Genomic DNA, 25,865 nt, shown 5'->3' on the forward strand with positions numbered 1-25,865 from the left:
CCATCAAGGTCAGAGCTCTTACCTATTTGATAATTTCACACACTCAGTCGTTCCACACAGCGCTATCTTCACAAGGTCTCAATTTCCTTCCCTGGCAGGAAGGTTGCTACTGTCTGAGAAGATAAAGGAAAAGTCATGTCAATTCATGCTGTGCCGCTGCTCATAGTTACCAGTCTTGGGTGTCACTGTCCAAAGTCCCTGGGCATCTGCTGCTATTTGTCACTATGCATCTCTGATCTTTAGAATCTTCTCCCATTTTCAAGATCTCTCCTCCAGTTAGGAACTTCTTCACCTTCTTTCCAGTCCCCTGTTGTCTCTTCAAGACTGCTGCTTGTTTTTGGGAATGCTTCTTTTTGGCTTCCTTTTCATAGCTCCAGGTCCCCAGTTTTCCCAATCTAAATAGTCTATGTGCAGAAGCACAATTTATGATCACCATAATTGGTGCTTCTGTCTTGTTCATAAATGTGACAATTCAGAACATACCAGTTTAGGTGTTATCAAAATTTGCAACCAGCCCCTATGGGATGGAGCTAGCAAGTAGCAAGAACCTGTCTCAGAATTCACAAGTTCAGTGTTGGGCAATTTCCTCTTTCCCTCCCCCCCAACCACATAGAGTTATCTGCTACCTGTTAGCATTCATGTTTTGAGCTATTTTTGGCCTACAACAGCCATCCGTCAGGTTTTCATCATGACATTGGCTGAGAATCTTTATTTTAAAGATCCATTAATATTTTTTTTTCAAAAAGTACTAATACAAATGAAATTTAATATATTTATGTGCTTAGAGGAAAACGAGGTGTCCTGAGAAAGACTGATTTCCATTGTTTATTTCTACTAAAATTGAGTAATTATATTTAAGAACTTAATTATTGTAGAGTGGCTAGCTGGCAGATTTTCTGCTAGATTTGATATAATTAGGAGAAACACATTGCTTTCTGACCAATTTATTCACAAGCATTTGAGTTAAGTAGGTTGATAGTAGAAGAATTAACTAAAAAACAAAAAAATACTTATAAAAATATTTAATCACAATGGGAAAATATTCCACTTCATGGAGTTTTTTTCTTCATGCTCTGATTTACATAGGCTATAAAGCTATAGTTCAGTAAATGCTTTTTAAACAAGAACGCTACCATGTTTCATTTCCATTGGCACAGCCATTTGTGTGGCTGTGTGGTAAACTGGATCGGTGTGATACAGATTAAAAAGTAAAAAAAGTTTTGACCTTTCTTTTTAAGCTTTGTTTCCAACACCCACTTTGCTGTCACACAGACAATTCTACTAGCATGAAAGAAAGGATTAGTGGTTATAGAAGAAAGTACATAGATACTAGGGACAACTAGTATTGCTTAAGTGTGCTTCAGTAATATTCCCACCAGAAGAATAAAGGTAGCTAATGGTACACCTAAAGTAAGATTTAAATTAAAACAGGATAAACAATAAAGTTTACTTTTTGATCAAAGCATCAGGTTTAATGAGTTTCCACAATGAGTCTGAGCACATCAATCTGGATGACTAACCAGAAGAACAATTAAATGCTGGTCCTAATTTAGTGGTTAATCTTAAAAAGTTAAAAATAAAAATATGAAAATGGTGATTTATTGAAAATACCAATATTGTGTGCTGAGAGTAAGTCTGAGTTCTATTAATAAAAAAAAAGGCAGAAAGATTGTTGAATTTTATATGTTCCAAATATGATCAATAAAAGAATGGCTTTATAATAAACTAACTTTTTAGGAAGAAGGTAAGCTTTTAAAAATGTATTTTGGTATTTTTAACATATTTGTTTTTGCAGTGAGCACATTAAATATTTTTGAAATAACTGCAAGCAATTTATCAAGGAGTTTGGATGAAAATGTCTTCTACTGTAGACATTTGTAAAATGGAGGCCTGAATTTAGTTAAAATGAATACTGTCCCGATTTAGATGTTGAGGCATATATTTACTGTGTTCTGTTTCTGTCATAGGTAACAGGGAGATATTATATGTCCAGTCAGACTTCATCTTTTGTACCTTGCCCTCCAGAATGATCAAGGACCCTTAAAACTTTGAGTTTTCTGCTTGAAAAAGTTGTTTCAGTTAATAAGAAAAAAAATAACTCTGACACAGTGAAATGGTTTTTTCTTTATAAATTTATAAATGAATATTTGAATTTTAAAACTATCAGAAAATGAAATATTCATTCTAATCCTCTTAAATAGTTTTTTGATATTTTTTAGCTGAACATACATTTGATGAATATTTAAAATAATATATGTAAATTGATTTAGTTTTCTTTCTGTTCATATTAATGAAACAATAACAGTAAAAGAAACATCATTTGAAGTCTAAATTGAATTAAAACTTTCTTCAGAAAAGGAGATTTTTCTTAGATAGTAATTTGAAATAACGTTTTTTTGAATGTTCCAGAAGAAACTTGCTGTTTTCTGTAAAAAGGAGGAGAGAGTTTGTTTCTCTTTCTAAGCCAGTTCTTTTATTTAAATGATTAGATCTTATTTTTTAATAATGAAAATGGAAGAAAATAACACTTTAGGGCCTTCCAGAAGAAAAAACACTGTTTAAGAATAGTGCAATTATTAATTATTATATGATAGAACATAATTTATATAATGACTCATTTATAGTAAGATTTCCATCTATCTTCTGACATAACGATTATGTTTTGGGGGGCGGAGAAGGGGACAATGTTGGCCAAAGTTACACTTGTTTAGATCCCAGATCTTACTGTTGTGAAAGCCATCTTGTTGAATGTAATTGGTTGTATAAACAGAATTTCACTCTTACATGACATAGTTTGATAAAATTATCTCGTGTGTTAGCTAGCTTATTTTATGTAAACAAGTACTTAGAAAAGTCTTTCCTGGAATTAATTTTTGTTTAAGATTACAGTATGATATATTTACTTTGCATTAATGTAGGATTCCGTCTGAATGCACTTCCTATGTAATGATTTGCCCTGTTGTTATTTTATTTCTTCTATTTGATTCTTGAATAGTTTATATCTTAAATTTAGTCTGAAGCATAATATTTTTAGCACCGTAGAACAATTTTGTAAGGTTACAACTAATCTGTTTGGTATAAATGAGGAGTTCCACAACCAAATTTGTACCTGTGGCTGATAATAGCTACTTATTCACAAATTTGATTTAACTGTACTTCTTGAGGGACCAATTTAAGTTACTTGAGCTGATGTTGATAAATTATGATCTAACATTATCAGCAGCGTCTCTAGCTATTTCTTCCCTGTCACTAATTAAAATTTTGCCATCACACTTAATAGCAAATAAAATAGGTGGGTGAAGGCAATTGAGGAGATATAAACTCATGTAAAATAAGTGCTAGTAAAATAAAACTATTTTGAAGATTCATAATGTCTTCAAGACTACATGAAATGATCATCACTGTTGCAGTTCAAAACCATGAATTTTTTTGCCGGTTTGAATGTTTTTTAGATTTGTGGCCTGGCTTTTGGACAATAACTTTCCTGGTTACATCAGCCTGGCTGATGTCTGAAGGTACTTAGGAGTGTATAAGGTTGCCTTAAGAAATGTAATAATTTTCAGTGTATAACAGCCTACTTTCTCAGTCAATGTAGTTTTGATAGTTGTTGTTCATAGGGTATATAACATACCCCAAAATACTGTCTCAAGCTTAAAACCCTTAGTAACACTGATTGAAGTGTTACATCTATAGCATAGCATCATCTAATTTGTGAGAGCAAAAGATTCAACATTCTTGACCACTAAATAAGATAATTGTATTCCAAATGCATAGAGAATCTATCCTTTTTTCTTTCCTCTTTCATTTAGTTTCTAGTACTCTTTCTGTAAAGGTAGAGACCTGTAAAATATACACATTTTTTGCCCCTGCTTTCATGTGGTTGGTCTTGTAGAATGAAGCACTTAATAAGATAGACTTGAAATAAAGGTCTGAAATGTGTAACCTGGTGAAACATTTTATGCTTCTTTTAAATTATTTCTGTGTCAAGTACTGATGTCTCCTAACTTTTCTTTTGCTGATGAAGATAGTGGACTGTTCTGAACATTGTTATATTACTATCTTTAACAGTTCAGTGTTACAAACATTTATATCTTTTAATGGTAGTGTTTTTGAAAGAAAAGATCATTTCTTTATGTTATAACATGAAGATGTTTAGGTGTTTATAATATTAAGAGATTTTTGATCATCTCAGATTCTGTACCATATTGGTGGTTTTTTTTTTTTTTTTCAATTTAGGAAGCTTCAAACTTGGTAAACAATACACTCTCTGGATGTATAATGAAATAAAAGCTGTATAATTTTCTTATATGAGAAAGCATGATCCCAGTCTACCTGAAAACCTTGCCAGTGGCTAAAGTCCAAAGCGTTCCCTAAGTTTAGAGCTTCGAACTGAGACAGTAATGAAAACAAATAAAATTAAGCAATAGGTGTCTTTGCAAAATAAATTCATAAATTGGAAGAAACTGCAAGTAACACAACAGAGAAGGCATGACTCAGTACTTGAATATTTGTGACCGGATTGCTCTCCTTCAAAAAGGATCAGCTTCTATGTGTTCATGCTTCACAAGGTGCATATTATCTGGAGAGCAAAGTACCAGTAATTGGATGTAGGCAGTGATTTAAAACATTTAGTTGTTGGTATGTCAGTAACTTTTTTTAGAGAGTATCTCAGGTTGAGTTTTCAAATCACTGTATTCTTCCTGTGATTTATTATGATGCTTAAGAACAAAGTCTATTTAAATGCTGTGTTAAATAGTTAAGATACGGAATGCTTCAGATAGGAAATACCAATAAATATACTATATTTACTTCCTTAATAATCAGATTTGTTTTAAATAAAAATATTAGAAATATAAAAAATAATCTAACCTTGTGAGGCATAGGTGTTTACAACAGTTGTAGTGTTCTATACTGCAGGAATTGAGCTGTTAGCTTTCATTTATATTACATTTGTGCCAAATAATTTAATATGACCTTAAAGAAAATCAATAACCTCTTCCTTCTTACCTGCTTAAACATTGCAGCTCTAAAGGATTCATGCATATTTTTGTGAGTTTCACTAGCCCTATGAATGTTATGCCTATAAAAATAAAAATAATTTACATGTTTATGTTCCTAATCTGTGAGGTTAAGTTTAGTTTACCTACTTTCCCTTCTGTTGTGATGAATACTCTAACATGCTGCATCAGAGTGTATGAATAATAGTTACAATATTCTAGGTGAGATTTTTCATGTTTTCAGCAATGGCTCTGGAAGAGAATTATGCCTGGGAAATTCTACATGTGAATGGATGTGTCCTTTTTTTGTTCTTTTCTCTACTCAGTCTTTTCAAATAGTCATCATATCTATCTAGAATAAAAATAGACATCTTGAGGGAGAAGAGTTTAATTCATCTTGCTCTGTTTTTAAATCAGGTGAAGTACCACCAGTGAGATGGATAGTAAATTTTGACCGAGATCTTCTAGATGGTCTGGTATTGGCAGCACAGCTGGCAGCTTATTGTCCATATTTGGTAAGGACTTTTCTTAATACTGTGCAAGTTTTATGCAGTTTATTAATGTAAGTGGGTTTAATGGTGCCTTACTTTCCTTTAGAACTGTTTGCCTATGTGGTTTTAAAAAAAACCCAAACCCAACACTTGGCAAATCTAGAGTGATTATTTCAGTATTTATTATTCTTTTCTTGGAGTGTATTCTTAATAGGGAATTTTAGTTCAAAATTTAGATCTTACGGATTGATGAAAGAGTAAAAATACAGTAATTTTGCTTAGTGTAAGATCAAGAGTTTGATTTCTCTGTCTTCTCTAGATTGCTACTCACTTTGTAAGGATGTATACTAGTCCAAGAACTCATGAACAGTTTCTGCACAACTGTTTGATACTTGTGAATGCTATGCATGCTGTCGGTCTGGCTATAGACATAAAGGTAAATGATTTTTATACTAGTAGTTCTGCTATACTTTTAAATATTATTTTTTTTTAACATTTGTGATAGTAATATTGTACATCAAATTAACGTGAGATTTTAGTGACGCAGTTTTGTTTCATGATGTGCTACTCTATAATAGAAACCAAAATACTGCTTCATACAAATACACTTAATTACAAGTAATTTCCATAATTCCTTGTTTTGTAGCATCACATATATGCAACTAGCTGAACATAAGATTAATTCAGTTCAGATTCTAGCATTGTAAAGATGAAACAATGAAAACCTGAGTGGAATTTATTATTAACATTCTAAGGCAATTTAGAAAAAATATATTTAAGAACAAATATCATACACTTAAACATAAAAAGGAGTGGTAGAAAGATCATATGAATGTCTGGTGACACTTAAGTGCATCTATCTAATCATGAAGGCCCATGAGGGTTCTGTCCCAGCTTTGATGTACACAGAAGTCAGTAGCTTTGGACTGCTGGTGAGAGTAGCACTGTAAGCCATCAGCTTCTGACATCCTTTCTTAGGAGGAATATGATGTTGTTGATGTTAGTTTCTTCTTCAATCTAGGATCCACTTCAGATCATTTTTCTGTGTTTAGTAACATACTTTTACATCTCTTTTTTCATCGGCCTACAGCTCCAAATTTTCTGTGTGTGGTGCCCTTTACATATGTTTGATATTGTTTCTTTGTTCTTTCTGTTGCCCCTAAAACCAGTTTTCTTCTGCTTCCAGTCTGCATTTCTTTAACTGACCATTTGTGAGTTATTTATAGCTGTGGGTTCTGGTAGTACCATACAAAGATAAACGTAAATTAGTCAGAGGCCTGATCAATTAAAAAAGTTGCTGTCACAGCTAAACCAATTAAAGCAAAGCTCCTCAAGCTGGTCAACAAGCCTTCAGACAGAGGAGGCTTGTCAAACTCCAGTGCTGAGGCCCCGTAAATTCAGTACAAAGTTTATGGCCTATTAATAACAGTGGCAAGGCTGTATTGCAAGGTTACATGCTCACAAGGATTCATGCTTTTACCTTCCATGTGCTGGTTGCGTGTGTTAGTTACCTAACAACTACCATTTTAAAATAGTAGATTCCCTCTTATTTTCCTTTCTGATTTGCTTGCTAAGTCATTAAAAATCTTGTGCTTACCAAAACTAGTAAAAAATGTTTAAGGCCACATCATTCCCTTTAAGAATTTTAAGAGTGATGCAGCTTCTGTTATGAGCAAAGTGAATGTCAGGGACTATGATGGGCTGGGGTGGGTGTGGAGCATATTGGACTGTCTAGACCAGAGGAGGATACAGTAGAATAGACATAGTATTTGTCCATGTATGAGGAGACTTTCCAAAGGAATGAATAGTATTAGGTATCAGAGGTAGAGGTGTGGTGTGAACAAAGTAGTATGAAAGGAAGCTCAGTTACAACTTTTTTTTTCCCCTTTCCATTCAATCATGTTACAAAGAATAAAAAGATAATCTAGATATAATCCTCCAAACAAAGGCATATTTTGTCTCAGTTTTTAGTAAGAAAAACAGGCAGTTCAGCACATGAAGGCAGAAGCTGGATGCTGGATATGCAAAGGGAGTTAACCACATTAAAGATGGAGGCAGAACTCCAGGACATTCTCCTTAATGAACTTAGTGTATTTTCAGACTACGGTGTGTACAATACCACAATATTATTAGTTCAGCATATTTCTGAGGTATTGGTGTTTTTATAGATGGGAAAGTGCATCTCTTTCCTAGGAGACTAGGAATTTAAACAACGCTATATAATCAGTTAACACCAGAAAAGGAACAGATCTTGGATCTTCTAGGTCTGTATTTTAATTCTAGCTAAGGCATGTTCTACAAACAAAATATTGTGGAAAGCCAAAAAAAAAAAAAAAAAAAGAAGAGACGGTAAAGGGTACTTTTTACATAGATTTATTGGAATTTATATATGCTTTTCTAAGACTACTATAGAAATTTCTTAAGCTTCTTCAGTAATAAAAGCAGAAAAATACATGAATCCTGTTGCTGAACTGTCCTGATTTGGGATTCTTCTGATGATCTTGTCTTTTAAATTTAGCAGGCTAAAATGTTCCAGGAGCATTGGCAAAGTTCTTGACTATCAGATGATCACTGCTTCTGAACTTTCAGGATAGCTTTGCATTAATTAATGGAAAGATGGTGGTGACAGCACAAGCTGAGACACGTGTTAGGTCTGGAATAGATGGCACTTTCAATCACTTTAAAAATCTAAGATTCTGTAATAAGAAGTTTAACTGTCTGAAAGACTTCAGCTGTAAGTTTAAATATCTCTAACAGAGTTCAAGGCTTTTAAATCCTTTTAAGGATTAAGGTATAGGCTTCAGATGGAGTACTTTGGGCAAGAAATAATTTGTTTCCACCTTCTCATCATGACTGACAGTTCAACCCTGGAGAATTAATGGTGTCTTTCTATGTGCTTTGTGTTTGATATTTTTAAGTTCTAAAATGCTTTGATTTGAAGAAGAACCAATTGAAAGCCCAAAATAAAATATTGCAAGATAGGATGGTGGGTAGCAACAATATGGAGGGAATGCATATGTCAAGAACAGATTAGGAGAGAAGGTGCAGTGACTGGGGATACCCAGTAGAGGGAACACAGTTTGCTACTGACTGATTTAAAATTGGGGCCAACAATACTGACATTTATATTTGGGACCAAGTAAAAGGGAGGATCTTTTCAAACAAGCTGTAGAAGTTGTTGTGAGTGAAGTCAGAGAGTGTTAAGAAGTTCACAATAAATGTGGCTGTTCTGTTGAAATGAAGGGAGGAATTCAGCATTGTTGTGGGATAGAAAGCAGTGAAAGTGGGCAATAACATGGCCGTATGAGCAAGAAAAGGAGGTAGATGGTAACCCCAAGACTTGAGTCTGGAATGGAGAGAAGAATATGCTGTCAGCAGCCAATGAAGAGTAAAGAAATGCAACAACATAGATTTTTTTTTTTTTTTTTTTAATTTCCAATATATGTAAGAATTTTTCCTTGAGGTAGTCTACAGATTATTGTATGCATTTAGAAAGGTAACTTCCTGATTGTCACAATGTTTCAGTCATATATTCATTGTAATAATCTCTAAAGATGATTAACACTTTTTTGTCTTCAGTTTCCTGTACTTTAGTAAGGAGCTATTAGCTTGGTAAATATGGCAACTTCTTGACAACAGTAACTTTAAGGAAAAGGATTTCATGCTTAGTTACTTGACTAAAATTTGAATGATACTGCAAATACACAGCTATAACTCTGTATCTGTCTATCCACCAATCTGTTATGTAAATGCAAATACCTTGGTTGCCTGAGATACGAATCTAATATTGATGTGTGGTCTTAAATTCAGAAAATAGAGAAAAAATTAAAAATCACTTTTACTTGTTAGAGTAGCAGTTGCCTTCTCAAACATATCTTTTTTAGGGTATTCTGGAAAAACACTTGAAGAGAATGGTAAAGGACTGAGTCTTCCTAAGCATCCTTATAAAAATGGATGCAACAACTATTTCATTTGATCTCTAAGCCTGACAAATCAGAGCATTAGATAAAGAACATTTGCCTGGAATTCAACTTTATAGATAATATTGTGCAAAGTGTTTGATACTGTCCGACACAACATCCTTGTCTCTAAAATGGAGAGACATGGATTTGATGGGTGGACCACTGAGTGGATAAGGAGTTGGGTGGATGGTCGCATTCAAAAAGTTGCAGTCGATGGCTCAATGCCTGGGTAGACACCAGTGATGAATGACCAAAATTACTTAGTGTCTTTGTTGGGGACATGGACAGTGGCATTGAATGTACCCTCAGCAAGTTTGTAGTTGACACCAAGCTGAGTGGTGTGGTTTATACCACAGGCTTAAAAGGTGGGCCTGTGTGAACCTCATGAAGTTCAGCAAGGCCAAGTACAAGGTCCTGCACATGTGTTGAGGCAATCCCAAGCACAAATACAGGCTGGGTGATAAGTGGATTGAGAGCAGCCCCGCAGAGAAGGACTTGGGGGTATTGGTGGATGGAAAACTGAATATGAGCCAGCAATGTGCACTCGCAGCCCAGAAAGCCAACTGTATCCTGGGCTGCATCAGGGAAAGTGTGGCCAGCGGGTTGAGGGAGGTGATTCTCCCACTCTGCACTTGTGAGACATCACCTGCAGTGCTGTGTCCAGCTCTGGGGCCCCCAGCATAAGATGGACATGGACCTGCTCGAGCTGGTCCAGAGGAGGCCATGAAGATGATCAGGGGGCTGGAGCACCTCTCCTGTGAGGATAGGCTGAGAGAGTTGGGGTTGTTCAGCCTGGAGAAGAGAAGGCTCTGAGGAGACCTTATAGCAGCCTTCCAGTACTTAAAGGGGGCTTACAGGAAAGATTTGCAGGGACTCTTTATCGGGGAGGGACTTTATCAGGGAGTGTAGGGATAGGATGAGAGGTAACAATTTTAGACTGAAAGAGGATAGATTCAGATTAGATACAAGGAAGAAATTCTTTACTGTGAGGGTGGTGAGACCCTGGAACAGGTTGCCCAGAGCTGTGGTTGCCCCCTCCCTGGAAGCGTTCAAGACCAGGTTGGATGGGTCTTTGAGCAACGTGATCTAGTGGAAGGTGTCCCTGTCCATGGCAGGGTGTTGGGACTAGATGATCTTTAAGGTCTTTTCCAGTCTAAACCATTTTATGGTTCTAGTCTATGATTCTATGATTCACTAACATGAGGAGATCTATGGAAACATATGCAGTTGCTACAGACAGATGATCTGTTCACGCATGTTTAGTTTTAAGTTCATCTAGGTTATACCCTTGGGCACTCCATAAACATGTTGTGGAAATGAAAGAAAAGGAAATATAGGTTTCAAAATTGGTGGTGCTTTTTATTTCTGCCAGAGCAAGTGAAAATAACTTGGACCTGATAATGGTCTCATCTGGGATATTTCTAAAGAGGAACTGCATATGTCTGGGATAGATATAATCTTTTAAAAAGGGTATTCATATGTGTATACCTTACAAACATGCAAAAATATAGACTTTTAAGCTTTATTTAGACACCAAAATGACTACTTGATATTTTTTCCAGACTTTCTGACTGTTCTATTCTCACAATGACTTCCAGTTTATTGAAAACTTGGCTGCTGCACTTGTACAAGCAAAGCCTATACAAACTTAGGAACCTCCTTTTGTTCACAAACAACATTGCTTCCTATATGCTTACCTTTTAAGTTCAATGTTTAAGCCTTACAAATCTGGAAATAACTAATAAAGATTAAATGTATGGCTTTCTGTTTCTGATATTTAATATTGTATTTTTATTACCTTCTGTTTGTTTAATACTTTTGCCATAATTTTCAATAGTCATTTGCAATGGTTGGTTTAAATTGGTTACCTAGGTAACATTTCATGGCTGCTGATTCCAAGCGTTTTCTATTTTTCAGTTATTTGTGTCCTGCTAGAAGCTGTTCTTTGGTGTAGGATGTCTATTTTCATCATTGCTTTGTAGGCTTTGTAGTGGGGAAAGCCTTCATGCATGATTTTTGAATCTGTTGAATAGTTTGCTTCATTACATTATTCCACTAATAATTACATGTTCAGAAAAACAGAGTGTTATTGCCACAAGAAATGGCTCAGCAATCTACTCCTTCCTGGTATCTTTTAATAAAGTTTTTCTCTCCTCTTTTCTGTCTGTCAGAGCTTTGGCTTATAGTTACTATGATTATTTTGGATTTAAAACACCCTGATCTGTTTTTTCTTTTCTTTTTCCAGCTAGATAGATTAATATTTGTTTATAATATATTCTATTCAAAGTATCAATCTGCTATACTGCTGTGCTAATAAAACAGAACTGCCAGCATTTTTTAAATATTATGGGATGACTTAGAGGCAGTTAATGCCATGTAATATTTGCATTAAGTTATAAACCTATTTTCATAAAATCAAGAGGCATTATTTGTAAGCAGTTACAAACTGTTTTCTGAGCATCAGTACCAGCAATACTAAAGACCACACTGTAGTTATATACAGGTGATTGAAAAATGTGGAGAGTTGATTATGCAATTGACAACACAGAGCTGATGGTGTTATAACAGTTAAATAACTTTGTTTTTGCAATAGATCCAATCTACTAGCCCTTGAATATCTTGTCCAGTTTTGACATAATCCGAACTTGAAATATTTAGAATTTGAAGTAATTTATTGCGTTTGTCAACTTCAGCATTTTCTTTAACTAGGCAACATTAGAGCACAAATGAAAAGCTAACAAGCAAGCATCCAACTCTTCAAGAAATGTGAAAGACTTTTTCATATTTTGAGAAACTTTGTTATGGATAGAATTTAAGGCATAAATCTGTTAAAACTTTATTAATTGCTATTGTTTGCTAACAGATTTTTTTAAAGCAAATAATGTATATAGACTGAATTTTCTGCTGAATGTTGTTATGAACTTCATTGAGGTTTTTTTTTAAAATTAGTTTGTAGAGTAGTAGATTAATGTCTCAAATGCAGTTTTATGAATTCAGCACAAGATAAAACAGAATAATGTTTTCTGATGGAATAAATTCTGATCTAAGTGGAAATGTGTAGAAGTAGGTGGCAGAAGAAACTTGGGCTTCAACAGATAATCTACTCTGGCATCTTTGCTTTCTTAAATGAAAATGTAGGAAAGATGAACAGTAGAGGTGTAAAACCACAGCTATATTGGAATAACTTCTACAAATACTTGTTAACATTCAATAGCCGTTACTGAGATAAATGAATGGAAAACATCAGAATATTTCTCAGACTTCAGGTTTAAAGCTTTTGGCAGGAAAGAAGCTTTTTTACTTTGTATCTGAAAATTCCAACCTTAAAAACCAGCAGTGATAGAAATAAATAGAAATACAAGATGAGGCATATGATTGCATCAGTGTATGAAGAGTATATGAAATTAATCTTAAGAATTACAAAGATAAGCATTATCTAGGAAACTATGCAGAGTGACAGGGAAACTTCAGATCAGTGCCCAGTGATGTACTCTCTCTCTTGAAAGGTTAGAGCAGGATCTCTGCTAGAACTGCTGGGAGTAGGAAGCGATGCTTGGCTGGGCACAGGGCAAGAAAACAGTGAGGAAGCAGTCGGTAACTCTTCCTGCCTTTGTGCTTCATGGAATCAATGGTTTTGCCACCAGGGGAGCTCCAGTTATGCCTTTTCTATGGGATCTCCTGCCTGTCTCTAACTTAATAAAACAGAAGGGAAATTAAGAAAACTTGGAGGTTACCTAGTGAGATGTAATGCAAGGTGAATTTAATATGTATAGAAGTAAAAATGTGGCAAGGCCTGTCTGCTCTAATATATCTTGACAGGTTTTTCCTTCTTGTTGTACCAAACAAAACAAAAATTCATATTCCTTATAGTATAAAGCACACAGAGTGCCTTCATGCAAGACTACAGGCATTCAATTTGCAGGACTACAGGCATTTATTTTGATTAGGGCTGAGCTGTAGTCAGTAATAAGTCTGTGAAGCTTTCAGTAACTAAGTCATTTTTCCTTAAATAGTGTTTATCCTTTAGGAAAGGGCTGCCTCCTTTCTCTGCTTTTAGTTCATGAGCCAAGCCTTGCCATCTTTTTCAGTACTCAGATTCTCTCTCTTTGTTCTCTCCCCACCTTGCCATATAATGTTTTAGGGTATGGTGAATGACAAGTTCCTCTTCCTAAAGCAGACATGAGGAGTCTATTCAGGGATACAGCTCCTTCTGGCTTCCTTGCAACGAGGGAGATGGAGCCTTGTTAAAAAGACGATGTTCTGAAATGTCTGTCGTAGAGTCATCAAATGATATAGGTTGAATGATCTTCAGACTTAACTATTGTGAAGCCCTGGGGGCAGCTGGAGCCCAGCCTGCCCCTACCCAGACCCCGGGGCTCCCCCCACTCTGCCCACAGCTCAGGACCCCATGTCAGCCCCTGTCCCAGCAATGCCACAGCAGGGTCTGTCTTGCGCTCCCCAAAACACCACCTGCCTGGCCATGGGACCCGCCAAGCCAGGCACACCTGTAAGCCCTCATCCCAGCCTTGGCCTGTCCTGGTGCCCAGGGAGGTTCCTGATGGCCGTGGCTGGGGCTGCCCCGGTGCCCCCCAGCTGCTCTGATCTTGGCTGTGGGGTTGGATGAGCAGCAGTTGGTCTCTGCTCTGCAGCTGTGTTATATTGTCTTTGGCTCCTGGTTCCTTGGCCTAGAGAGAGCAGCTGGCCCTTGCTGTGCCCTGGCAACTATCTCTGCCTTTAGTTTCTCTTTCAAGTTTGGACGAATTTTAGCTTCACTGTCCTTTCTGGATTTGTTTTCTCTTACTGAGTTGAAGATTCTTACATACAAGACACGGAGCATCTCATTATAGCACAGCACCTCATGGGCTAAAGGAGCCAGAGAAAATACTGCTGGGTTCATCTGTGAGAATTATTTAATTTCTTCTTTCTGTAAAACATGATGGGACACTTCTGGCAAGCTTGTAGACTGGATGGAAAAGAAAGATTTTTTTCTGCATTGGAAACGCTATGTTGATTTGACTACTTGCATTTCTGAATTTGGAATCCAGTTTATTCTAGATTATTCTGGTTTGAAACGCAGAATTGTTTTCACCCATCTGTGACAACAAAAGAGCATCTTATTTCCCTCTTTTATGTCAAATGTGGGTTCATTCTTGGTAGCAGAGAAGATGGGCACCCTGTTTTGATGACTTTTTAGGAAATGAAAAAATAGTAAGCTCTTTTTATTTACTTCTTGGTGTTCTCTTGAATCTTTGAAAGGAAAATTGTACTTTGTGTAGGGCTAGAATGCCTTAGGCTAATGAAAGTAAGCATTACTTAAAATGCTTGGTATTACTGCATTTATTTAGAGCACATTTGTTAAGAAAACTTACCTTGTAGCTCCATTTTTTCTTCCAGAGTTTTTCTTGACTGTACTGAACATAACTTCAAAAAGAGAGTGTTCTCTTAGGCTGCCTTCACAGTTTTTACAGAGTCAAAGGGAGACTGCGCATGGGTTTGGAAGAAAAAGAAGTGAAGATTTCTAAGTAGACAGAAATCATATGTGGATTAGCAAGTCTCATGCTTGAGCCTGCAAAAGTACTCAAGTGTATGTGTACTTACTGTATAATCATTTTCATTTTGGCATCAGCTTGTAGTGGTGTCTTTTTGGCCCATGGCCTGAGACAATAGGCTGCTATTAGGTTCTTATTTTGTATAAAGGTTTTTTTATGTGGAATATTTGCTTTAAGCTATTGAGGTTTTTTTATGTCATGTTGGAAGAAGATGGCTCCACTAGAGTTTCAAATATTTGCTCTTCATACCATTTCTCCTCATAAAAGTATTATGTCAAAGTGCAACTTTTTGCTAGCTGAAGAAAACCATTGTCAGTTGCTGATCCATCAGTCCTCAAGTAGAAGCAGTTTGAGGGTAGAACTATTTGTACTTGTGCTCAGTGATGCATCATTTTGCTTTCTTAGAGCTCCTGACTTAGGACTTAAATCTCAGCAACTTTTTATGGCCCTATGTTTTAGGCAATAGATTTCAGCCAATATTGCATTTTAATAACATCAAAAGAGGAAGAAAACTCAATAAGCAATTTCTAATTAAAAAGAAGTCATAAACTTAATGACAGTCAGGCTTATTTCTATATGTACCAAAATAGAGAAGAATTTAAAATAATGACAGAGAGGTGTTTAACAGTAATCAATAAATTGTTAAGCCACTAATTTCCAGAAGGTGGCCAACCATGTCAATGGAAAGACCACTTTATATTTGCCCAATTTCTTACACTCTTTACTCAAGCAACTGCTCTGTTAGCAGAGGCAAAATAGTGGGATACCCAGTCCCTGCTACTGAAATCTGTAAACATTTAAATCTTGTGGATCCTTGTTCAATGTCATTGCTTTTGTATTCTGGCAAGAGACATTCATGAAACTGCTTTTTGCCATTTCTGCAGGAGGAATTAACTAGAGGAACAGGGGCCTTCCTGCAAAATTTGAAGATAGACTGGCTGTTGTGTTCTGTTCTATGGAATACATTTACTATTTCATGGTGTTGTATTGCATTTTGAGCTTTTAGTAATTAGGAAGTTGAATTGGCTGGTTTATAGAAGCACTGCAATATGTACTCTAGTGTAAAAGTTTAACTTGGAAATAAAAACTACCTCAGGTAGTTAAGATGATATGTAAGTCTATACATCTTTCTTGCTGCACTAAAGACAGAAGAGGCAAAAAGTTTTCTCCCTTTTCCAGCCCATGAAGCTAATAAATGGGATGTATTTTCCCAGACTCGCTTCATTAATATTTGGGAAGCAGAGTAAATGCAGTTATCCAAAAGTTTCTGATAATGAAAATGAAATTTTTACTTTGATTTCAAGGTTCCTAGTGGGGATCCACATGGGACTAGTTCTTCCCATAAAGTTGCTTTATTGTGTTGACTATTTTAGGCTTACTATCTCCCACTGATTTTTTTTTCTATTGCTAGAATTTTCTGTTCTCAGAAATTACAAAAAGATAAAGAATTTTTAAGCAATTATCCCCAAATATTTTTTATAACCCTCAAGAAATAAGAGTGGAAGAGAGAGAAAAACATAACTTTAAATCCCATATCTATAGGTGACCATGTTTTAGGAGCACTCTTAATGAAGTCATATTTTTTTCAGATGTTTCAATAGTCTGGAGTTTTATTCTTCATTTTATCTTCTTAATACTGAAGAGGAAAATATAATCTCTACAAGAATTTTGTTAGATTTTAAAAATTGCTACATTTCCTTGTTATAATCTAAATGTGTAGCATTTTCCCCATTCAATAAAATACAGAATTGTCTCATCTAGAAGCAGACAAATACTAAGGTGAAACATTAACTAATGCAAATATTATTTCTACATAGGCTTGCATCAGAGAGCAGGTGGCTGACTAAATAGCTGCTCTGTTTCCTTCATTTTGCTGCTTTAGAAATAGTATCCATTCCCCTGATTAATCTGCTGGAGAGTATTGAGGTTCTGGAATAGATGGTTCATTATGAAAATTGCCTCATAAGAATCAATTAAAGAAAAAATTTAACAAGGTTTTTTCCTCTAATGCTCCATTTAGGCAGTAAACGTCTAATGCTGAGGACAAGAATATAGTTGATCATAAAAATAAAATAATGTGGGAGCTGAAAGTATGGCTCTGTGAAAAACTGGTATAATGTAGTTTATAGAAGAAATATTAATGTATAGGAATATTTGTTATTCTCAAAGATCCCTGGAAATTTTAATAGTATTAAAATGAGACTTTACTGACAAGGTATCAAAAGAAAATTGATACAATTTTATCCTCATTGTTTACTATTAAGAGCTTTTGGTCGTAAAAATGTATGGTGGCAATAAAATATACCCATGAAGAAGACGTGTTATCTAGAGTGATAATTTTTTTATAAAAAGAATTAAAGTTTTAAAAATATTTCACAAAGTGGTTGTGCCAAAAGCCTGGGCTCCTTATTCAGTATAGTTCAATTAATGTCACATTTTATTAGATGGACTCTATTTATTTACTTTTAATTTTTTTATTAATCTGACCTCTTCAGAAGTGTCACATTACCATTTTTATTGCTTTCTTAACTTACCCAGAAAATATAAGCAAGCCTTCCATTGGAGTATCACATTCTCTCTCTGTGCTACCACAGCTGGAGTCATCTGGCAAATTTCAGTTAGAATTGCCCTTTTCTCATGATGGATCTCACAGTATCATCGTACACTCTTCTACCACGAGTTTTTGTTTCGTATCTAATAAGTTGCAGGTTGCTGATTTTTCAGGTTATGTTACAAGACCTTTCTTATAATGCTCTGCTTGAGGGAAATACGTACATGCAGAGAAGTAGGGAAATTCTATACTGGATTTACTGATAGTTTGCTAGTCTTGAGTCAGCAAATATGTTTGTGCTTAGAATGTGCGTGCAAGATTTTTGTAAACATGGAAGCTGTAACTATACAGCAGTCATTGGTATGACTGTTGCTCATCTGGAGAGATCTGTGTGCTGTTACCAACTCATCTGTGATTTCCTGACACACAATGTGGGATAACATTGTTAGTGGGAGGTTTATATTACTTGCAGTAGTTTTTAGAGGATGGATGCTGATGAACATTGAGAGCATAGTTAATTCCATGCAACTCTTGATTGCTCTGTTTGCCTACAAGCTACAAACATTTTTTCTAGACCCTCTTTCACTGATATGCCTGCCATGTATGCATTTATGAGGCAGATTCAGAACCCCTGTAGTATACTTGTTTCTAAATAAAATTGGTGTTGTAAATAAAATTGGTGTAAATAAAACTGATGTTCTAAATAAAACTGGTTATGTACTGCTCTTCATTCCTCTTCCAGATAAACAAAAATGCTATGCCATTTAAGATATGTTTTTGCTTTATTTTGTCTTTTGTTTGTTAGTTTGTTAGGACGATGCAAAAATAATTTAGTTTTGATATCCTAAGTATGCCTGTGCTACAAAAGAATATTGTATCATTTGAGACATTTTTTGTTCATGTCCTTAGAAATAGATGCGAAGCTTTCAATAGTGGCTGACTAGAGAAAGCTCTTTTTCCTTATTGCTAATGTATTTAAATATGAAGTATCTCCTAGAGATTGTCGAGTTCCTTGTAAGTTCAAAAAGCAGATAGTAGAGCTGTTTCATAACAAAGTCTTGGGATTTAAAAGTGTCTTGTACCCGTTTTCATGCTTTCTCATATTGGCCCTGCAGATCTAAAAGACATTGACTTTATATATATACAATGCTTCTAAGTAATGTACAGGTCAATATTAAAATAAATAAAAATGTGCTCTGTCTATTCTTTGAGTGGTTTACAGCTGCAAATTCATATGATGAAACCATGTGAAGAAAGAAGCTTGGTTCTAGAGTGATGGGGTGTGGTTACCTGTAGTTATGTGCAACTTGTCAAGCTGCTTAGAGAGGGTGACAGTCAGCAACAGCAAAATAAATCAGATTTTTTTTGCTTGAGAATTGGGCAAAGTTTTTCCTGTGAGGTGACAAGATTTAGAAAAGTAGTTGCTTTCTAGGCATGAGGTAAAGGAAGGTATTTTTCAAAATATTGCTGTATTTTAGGGATCCAAATAAAATGGCTTGAATGAAAAACCCCACCTTTTAATGGGATGATGTATTAATGCAGTGGTTTGCTGCTTAAATCTACTCCCAAGTGTGTGTATTTTTCAGTATGAGGATATTTAATTCAGGAGAGAAATTAACTGCAGTTGTGAAAGTTTATTTTGTATATTATAGACAACTTGATTATAATAACATTATAAGTTACTAAACGATGTTTTAAAATACTTAATTTAATTAGTTTGATTTAGGAAGTACAGAATCTTATTTATTTAAATGTGTAGTCAGATCTTTCCTGCCTGCATTTGTGGGAAGCCACTTACATCATTAAGTCTCTTTACTAATTGATTAGCCTTCTGAAAAGTCCATGTATTTGATGGAGGAGGTTCTACCTCTCTCTTTTCAGTGACTTATCAGAATTGCTGAGGACTAAAGCTTTGACACATTTTGCAGTTGCCATTTAAATTAATTTCTGTAAATCAAATATTTAAGATGCAGTAATACTTGCTACATTTTGTAAAGCAATTTGTCATCTGCAATAAAAATGTAGTTGTTAGTTGGATAGTGACAATGTCTTCATAAACAGTTATAAAACTGTATCTAGGAGTATTTGGGATGGTATTTTACATAGTAAACCAAACGATTTTAAAAGATTTTTTTAAAGATAATAAAGACATATGTTTTCCAGTCAGTGAATTTCTATTATGCTTCATTTTAATAAAATGAACATCTGTTTCTGCTGAACTGTGGGGAAAAAAGGTGGTTTTAATTTTTAGCCTAGGTTTATTACCAGAGCATGTCAGTGGTCTTCAAGAATTAGGTTTTTTTGTGCACTGACAAGATAAATATCAATCTTGGCTATGGGCCTAATCCAGTATATTTGTATAATAAGAATTGCCTTAACCTTTTTGTTCTTTATCTTCATATCTCTAAACTATGCAGGCAAAATTTTAACTGAATATCTGGTTGTTTTTTCTTTTTTGTTTTTAATATTAGGCCACTGACATCTGTGATCCAAACCCAGTTATGATGCTTATTCTGTGTGTCTACCTGTATGAAAGTCTCCCTCACTACTTACCCAAGAACACTATAGAATTTACAGGTGCTTTCCATGCAACTGTTGTTAAACAGGTACTGATACCACTGAATTTAGATCTGTAGAAGTACAAGGTTAAATTGCTGTATTTGTATATGTTGTATATACTACAACAAAGAATGAATGGGTTTCATGTCATTTGGCTACTAAATATAGAAGATGGAAGCATGCATCTTTTTTTTTTTTTCTCTCTTTAGGCTTGGGATCCTGACTTCTGCTGCTTTTTTCCCCCCTATGCTTATAAACACAGAAAAAACCTACAAATCTGACAAATCTGAAATCAAAAATAGAGAGGAATAAGAGAGTAACAGGCATTAGAGTGCAGTGAATATTGCAAAAAGACCACTCAGAAAAATTGAGATTGGATAGTGTGGGAATTCTATACTCCTTAGGAAGAAAAATGATCTACCTAGTTATTTGAAGTAGTTTCTTATTTTATGATATCCTGTTTGTATTTTGGAACTTAGCTGCAGAACACACCTTTTATACTCTAAAAAATGAATAAACATGGGTTGATTTTGTTGTTGTTGTGATAGGTGCGTCTGACAAACCCAAGCAGTAAAACTTTGGTGTACAACGCTATTCTTGTAGGAAGAGATGCTGATGATTTCTCATTACCTAAAGGAAACACTGTCACCATTGCCCCTAAGTAAGTAATGAGTTTTTTTAGTATTATTAAGTCTAGCATTATGGAAATATAAACCTACTAATTTAATCGTGGCAGAATACTAGAAATGTGTTCAGCTACAAAGAGGGCAAAATTAGTGTAAAGATCGAGTTTTTCTCCTTAACCTAGAACAAATCTAGAGTAATTTATCAGTGGAACCTTGCAGTTTAGCTCAATAGAGATTTAAGAACATAATACAAGCCTTCGGATCACTAGAGGAGTCATCTGTGTCCAAGAAACATTTTTGTCCCAATGTATTGAAAGCTTTAATTTTCAGTTTGGATCTGCTGTTCTTATGTTTTATTTTTTTTCCCAACTAAAGTTGAAATATCTCCACTGAACTTGATTCACATTTTTACATCAATGCATTGTGGAAGCATGAGCAGGTGAAAATTCTTTCTTCTAAGATTTCAGGCTTTGTTTCTTATTCTTCATTAAAGCATGACTGGGAATTTAAGAGACCATGACACAGGTTTGATAGTAGTGTTAGACTGCTTCTTTTTGCCCCCATCCTCCCTCCCCACCAAGATGGAAACTGTTGCAGCTGCAGTGTAGTTATTTCTCTTACATTTCTGAAAGCCATCTAAGGAATTTGGAGAGATTTAGTTTTGGGAAAACATTTGTTAACATTTTTGGTAGCAGAAATACTCATGGTATATCACCATCTTTTTCTTTTTGTTCACTAAGTACTTCTTGCTCTTTCTGTGCTATGTGGCTTTATGACTAGGTACAGGAATTTCCCTAATCCCTGTGTAACTAATGAAGACAAGAGGGACGTAGCAGTGTCTCTGGCTGTCAGTTAAGAGTTTTTAAGTTTAGACTGCAAATCTATTTAAGATATTCCTTTGCAGATAAAATGGATTAGAGATTTTAAAAAGGAAAACAAAGGTCAACAGTTGTATGAAAATAACCTGTGAAGAAGAAGAAGAAGAAAAAATTCAAATACATATTGTCAAATTCAAGAGACTTAACATAAATACAGTGCTCTTTAAGGATGATCACTATTTCAGTATTAAATGACATGCCCGTTGTTAATATATGCAAAAGGGACAACAAGTAATGCAATGTTTTCAATAAGCTGTGAGGCTGATTTGATTCCATTTTCTTTGCAATTACTTGAAATAAGAATTAACATAAATATGTAATTCTTGAAAATATCACGTGTTTCTCTGAAAGGTCAATACCATGGCTGTTTTTCACCTTTATAAAAACCCCTCAAAACCCAAGATGCAAGTAAATGTGTATAATCTTGCCATTGAGCTGCTTGGCATTATATATAGCGACAAACATTTGAAAAAATGCATAGAAATAAAAGCTTGTGGAAATGAGTCATCTACTGGTGACCTCTGCAGAGTTTATCATAATGTAACCTTACTTGTAATCTTGGTCACTAAAGGAAAAACAGGTTCTTTGTAATTAATAGCTTTCTTAATATTCTCATGGAAGTGTTTGAGAACTCCAAGCATTGGTGGGATGAGTGGGAGTCTTGTAGGTGCTTATATTACATCATAATATCATAGGTGGGTTTGGAAGTGATAATAATGTGGATAATATACCAACACTATTTAATTGATTATGTGTAGGCTTATTGCTATTACTGCTGATTAATATTCAGTTGTGTAAGGTCAAGAAAAATTATAGAGGTGTTTAGGAGGAATGTTATTCTCTGTAGGAAAAATTTGAGCAGAAAGGCAAAGGGTAATGAAGAGGAGTTACTTAATATTAGGTAGCAGTGATGTAGCATTAGATAGAGATACCAGTGATTTTAAACTAATACTAACAAAGTGACAGAAATATGTAATATATGCCTGTCTGTATTTTCAAAAAAGTATGACAACGTATACTGTGGTCCACTACTAGCTAGAGAAACTCATAAATGGCTGTGGTGGGTTAAACTTGGCCAGCTGCCAGACACCCACCCAGACACTCGCTCTCTCCCCTGTCCTGTTGAGGAGAGGAGTTAAAATCGCTAAAAAGGTTCGTGGTTTTTGCTGGATGGGGAGACTGCTTACCAGTGACCATTGCTGGCAAAACAGGATTTAGGGGAAATTGTTTTAATTAATTTTCACTTAAAATAGACTTCTGTAGTGAGAAACAAAGATAAAAAATAAAACATCACCTCATCTCTTCCCTACCCTCTTCGCCCAGACTCAATTTCACTCCTTCATTCCTGAGTTGTCTACCTTCTCCCCTTGCCACCCTGAATAACACAGGGGGTAATGGGGTGCAGGTGGCTGCAATCATTTCATAACAGTTTCTCTCTTATTCTTCTTCCTCATGCATTTCTTCTGCTCCATGAGTCCTTCTATGGGCTGCAGTCCTTCGTGAAAAAATTGCTCCATCATGGGCTATCCACAGATCACAATTCCTTCAGGAAATATCCAACTGGTCTGGCATGGGCCCCTCCATGGACTGCAGTGTGGATATCTCTCTGCTCTGGTGTGGTCCTCTCCACATTCTGCAGGGAATATCTGCTCTGGCAGCTGGAGCATCTCCTCTTCCTCTCCTTCTCTGACTTTGATGTTCCTACTGCTGTTTCTTACTCTTTTTCCTGGCTCCTCTGCTTTTCTGATGTTTTTGCCCTTTCTTTAATATGCTTTCACAGATTTGCCACCAGCTTGGCCGATGGGCTCATCTGTGGTGGGTCCATTATGGAGCCGGCTGGAACTGTTTGTGTCCTGCACAGGGCAGCTCCTCATCTCTTCTCACAAAGGCTGCCACTACAGCCCCCTGCTACCAAAACCTTGCCACCTACAACCAATATCTGTCACAAATAAATATATCAATTGGCTGAGATGAAACTGGCTTTAATCCTAAGCATCTGAACATCAAGGAAATCTTCCCAAGACTATACTGTCATTATGCTCTGACTTTTGGGACGCATCAGAACATTCTCAGCATAGCTGAGTGTCAGATCTTGCATATAGTGTAACTAATCTTTGATCTGAGATTCTGACTTTACAGGGCACTGCACTGTGCCTTACAGGCTTGCAGTTCGTAACAGTAAGAGCATAAAGGTCTCTAAGCGCTCTTATGTGGTGTGGAGATGCCTGTAAGTTACTCAGTCTGGGTATCTTAACAAGAGAAATTATGAAGATGACTTGATCAATATTTAAAAGTACCTTCCTGGGAAAGGGACCTTTTTAATTGCAAACAATACAGAACAAAACTTTTTATAAGAACAACAACTTGAAGCTGGAGTTTTATAAATTCAACCTGGAAGTAGCGAAGGTGATTAGCTATTGAGAGGAAGAAACTATCCGAATGACAAATTCTTTAACTGTAGGGGTTTTGCAAATCCAAGAACATTGAAAATAGTGCAGGAAGCGACCTCAAAGTTACTTAATCCAGCCTTCTGCTTCAGATAATATGGGGTGCTTTCTCAAAAAAATGTTTCTGCCAAATGGTAGTTATCAGAAGCAACTGAAGGATCATTAGGTTGGATGTAATGCCCTGCAATATATAACTACTTCAGATTGTGTTATCTAGTGATTTCTGTTGGCCTTAAACTCTTAAATTTGATTCCTCCAAACAACATTTTATCTTTTCCTACACCAAAGTATAACAAATAAAAGAGAGAGAATTTGATTGCTTGCTTTTTTGAAAGATGGTACGTGCTGACCTGATAAAGAAATTAAGAATCTTTGACCCCTACAGTGTATCAACTGAAGCTGGTGTGGATGAAGCTCGTTGTAATAATATGAGAATTAACAAGATTATAGAACAATTCTTTGAGCAGAGTTTTCACTCACTTTACATTGACCACAACACAGATGAACAGAGAAAAAAATTAAGCAACTTTGTGTTTTCACTGATGCTGGCTTTGCCACAGAAGGCAACAATTCAAATCAAATTTCTTTGCTGTTGCATGAGCCAGAGGACAAGGATCATACACTCCATTTCCCTGTCATTCCTATTTGTGACAAGAGCAGAGTAGACTCCTTAAAACTTGATCTTTAAAGTGGCTTTGGGAGTGGATGTCTCGGGCAGTATACTTGTCTGGGAGTCTGCAGTCCCAGGATGCATTTTCCAGAATGTTTTGAATGGCAGGGTGACTTAGGAGCCTCAGACTATGGGAAGCTTAGCAACTCTTCACTGTCAAAAATGTTAATGTCTGGGGTCTCTGCAGTAGGAACATAAAAGCTGTAAGAGCCATGTTTTCAGAACTTTCAGGACTTCATCATTGTTTCTCAGAACTGACATCCTGATGCTTTTGGCATTAGGAAGACTTCTTGGAAATATCATACTACTTTATCCTAGGTGTTAAGCCTAGAGGTCATGGTGGGTTAATTCTATTGCTTACAGCCATCCTTCATAGCCTAATTCTATTACCTATAGCCTCCTTATGCAGTTTGGTGAGCTTTTTTTCAATTCTGCTATATCCTTTTTGAGGTAAAGAAGTGCAAACACTAATTAAGGTTTGAGCCCCTTGGATGGGATCTGGTGGCCTAATGGTGATCTGTGTTGTTCTCTGTTCCTTTTCTAATTATTCCTAACACCTCCTTTGCTTTATTGGATGTTACCCATCACTGTGCTGTTTTCATGAAACTATCTGTCGCAAATCCCAAATTCTCAATGGTGAAGTATAATGGCTTGGAGGCCATAATTTTACATAAACACAGAACTGCTTTCCCTGTGCATCTCTTTACATCTACATACACTGAATTTCCTCATTATTTTGTTGTCTCATAAGGTCCTGAAGTCTTTCACTGTCAGTCTTTGTCCTTGCAACCTGGAACAATTTAGAATATCAGTAAACTTCCTTACTTTCCAGTTGTCACAGACCCTAAAGGACTTAATTAATGGCCTTCCTACATATTAAGAAGTGTTAGTTCCTATGTTCTATTTCTTTGCTTCTTTCCTTGCTGCTTTCCTGTTTACTAGTTTCCTTGTAAGTCTATAGAAGGATACTTTGTTAGAAGAATTAAATGACCCTTGATCATAGAATCGTAGAACCATAGAATGGTTTGGATTGAAGAGACCTTAAAGATCATCTAGTTCCAACCCCCCTGCCATGGGCAGGGACACCTTCCACTAGATCACGTTGCTCAAAGACCCATCCAACCTGGCCTTGAAC

The 25,865-nt window shown here is 35.7% G+C and overlaps 1 protein-coding gene across 1 annotated transcript in view; it reads left to right on the forward strand.

Annotated features, from left to right (window-relative positions):
* The window catches only part of CFAP47 (cilia and flagella associated protein 47), a 347,912-nt gene that overhangs the window by 98,358 nt on the left and 223,689 nt on the right, over positions 1–25,865 (forward strand). The window contains exons 34-37 of the mRNA XM_074860922.1: positions 5,415–5,512; positions 5,808–5,924; positions 20,022–20,156; positions 20,658–20,770. Of these exons, the coding sequence (XP_074717023.1) occupies positions 5,415–5,512; positions 5,808–5,924; positions 20,022–20,156; positions 20,658–20,770 (463 nt within the window). The remainder of the gene's footprint in view (positions 1–5,414; positions 5,513–5,807; positions 5,925–20,021; positions 20,157–20,657; positions 20,771–25,865) is intronic.

The sequence above is a fragment of the Strix uralensis genome, chromosome 2 (genome assembly GCF_047716275.1).
Source record: "Strix uralensis isolate ZFMK-TIS-50842 chromosome 2, bStrUra1, whole genome shotgun sequence".
Taxonomy (NCBI): domain Eukaryota; kingdom Metazoa; phylum Chordata; class Aves; order Strigiformes; family Strigidae; genus Strix; species Strix uralensis.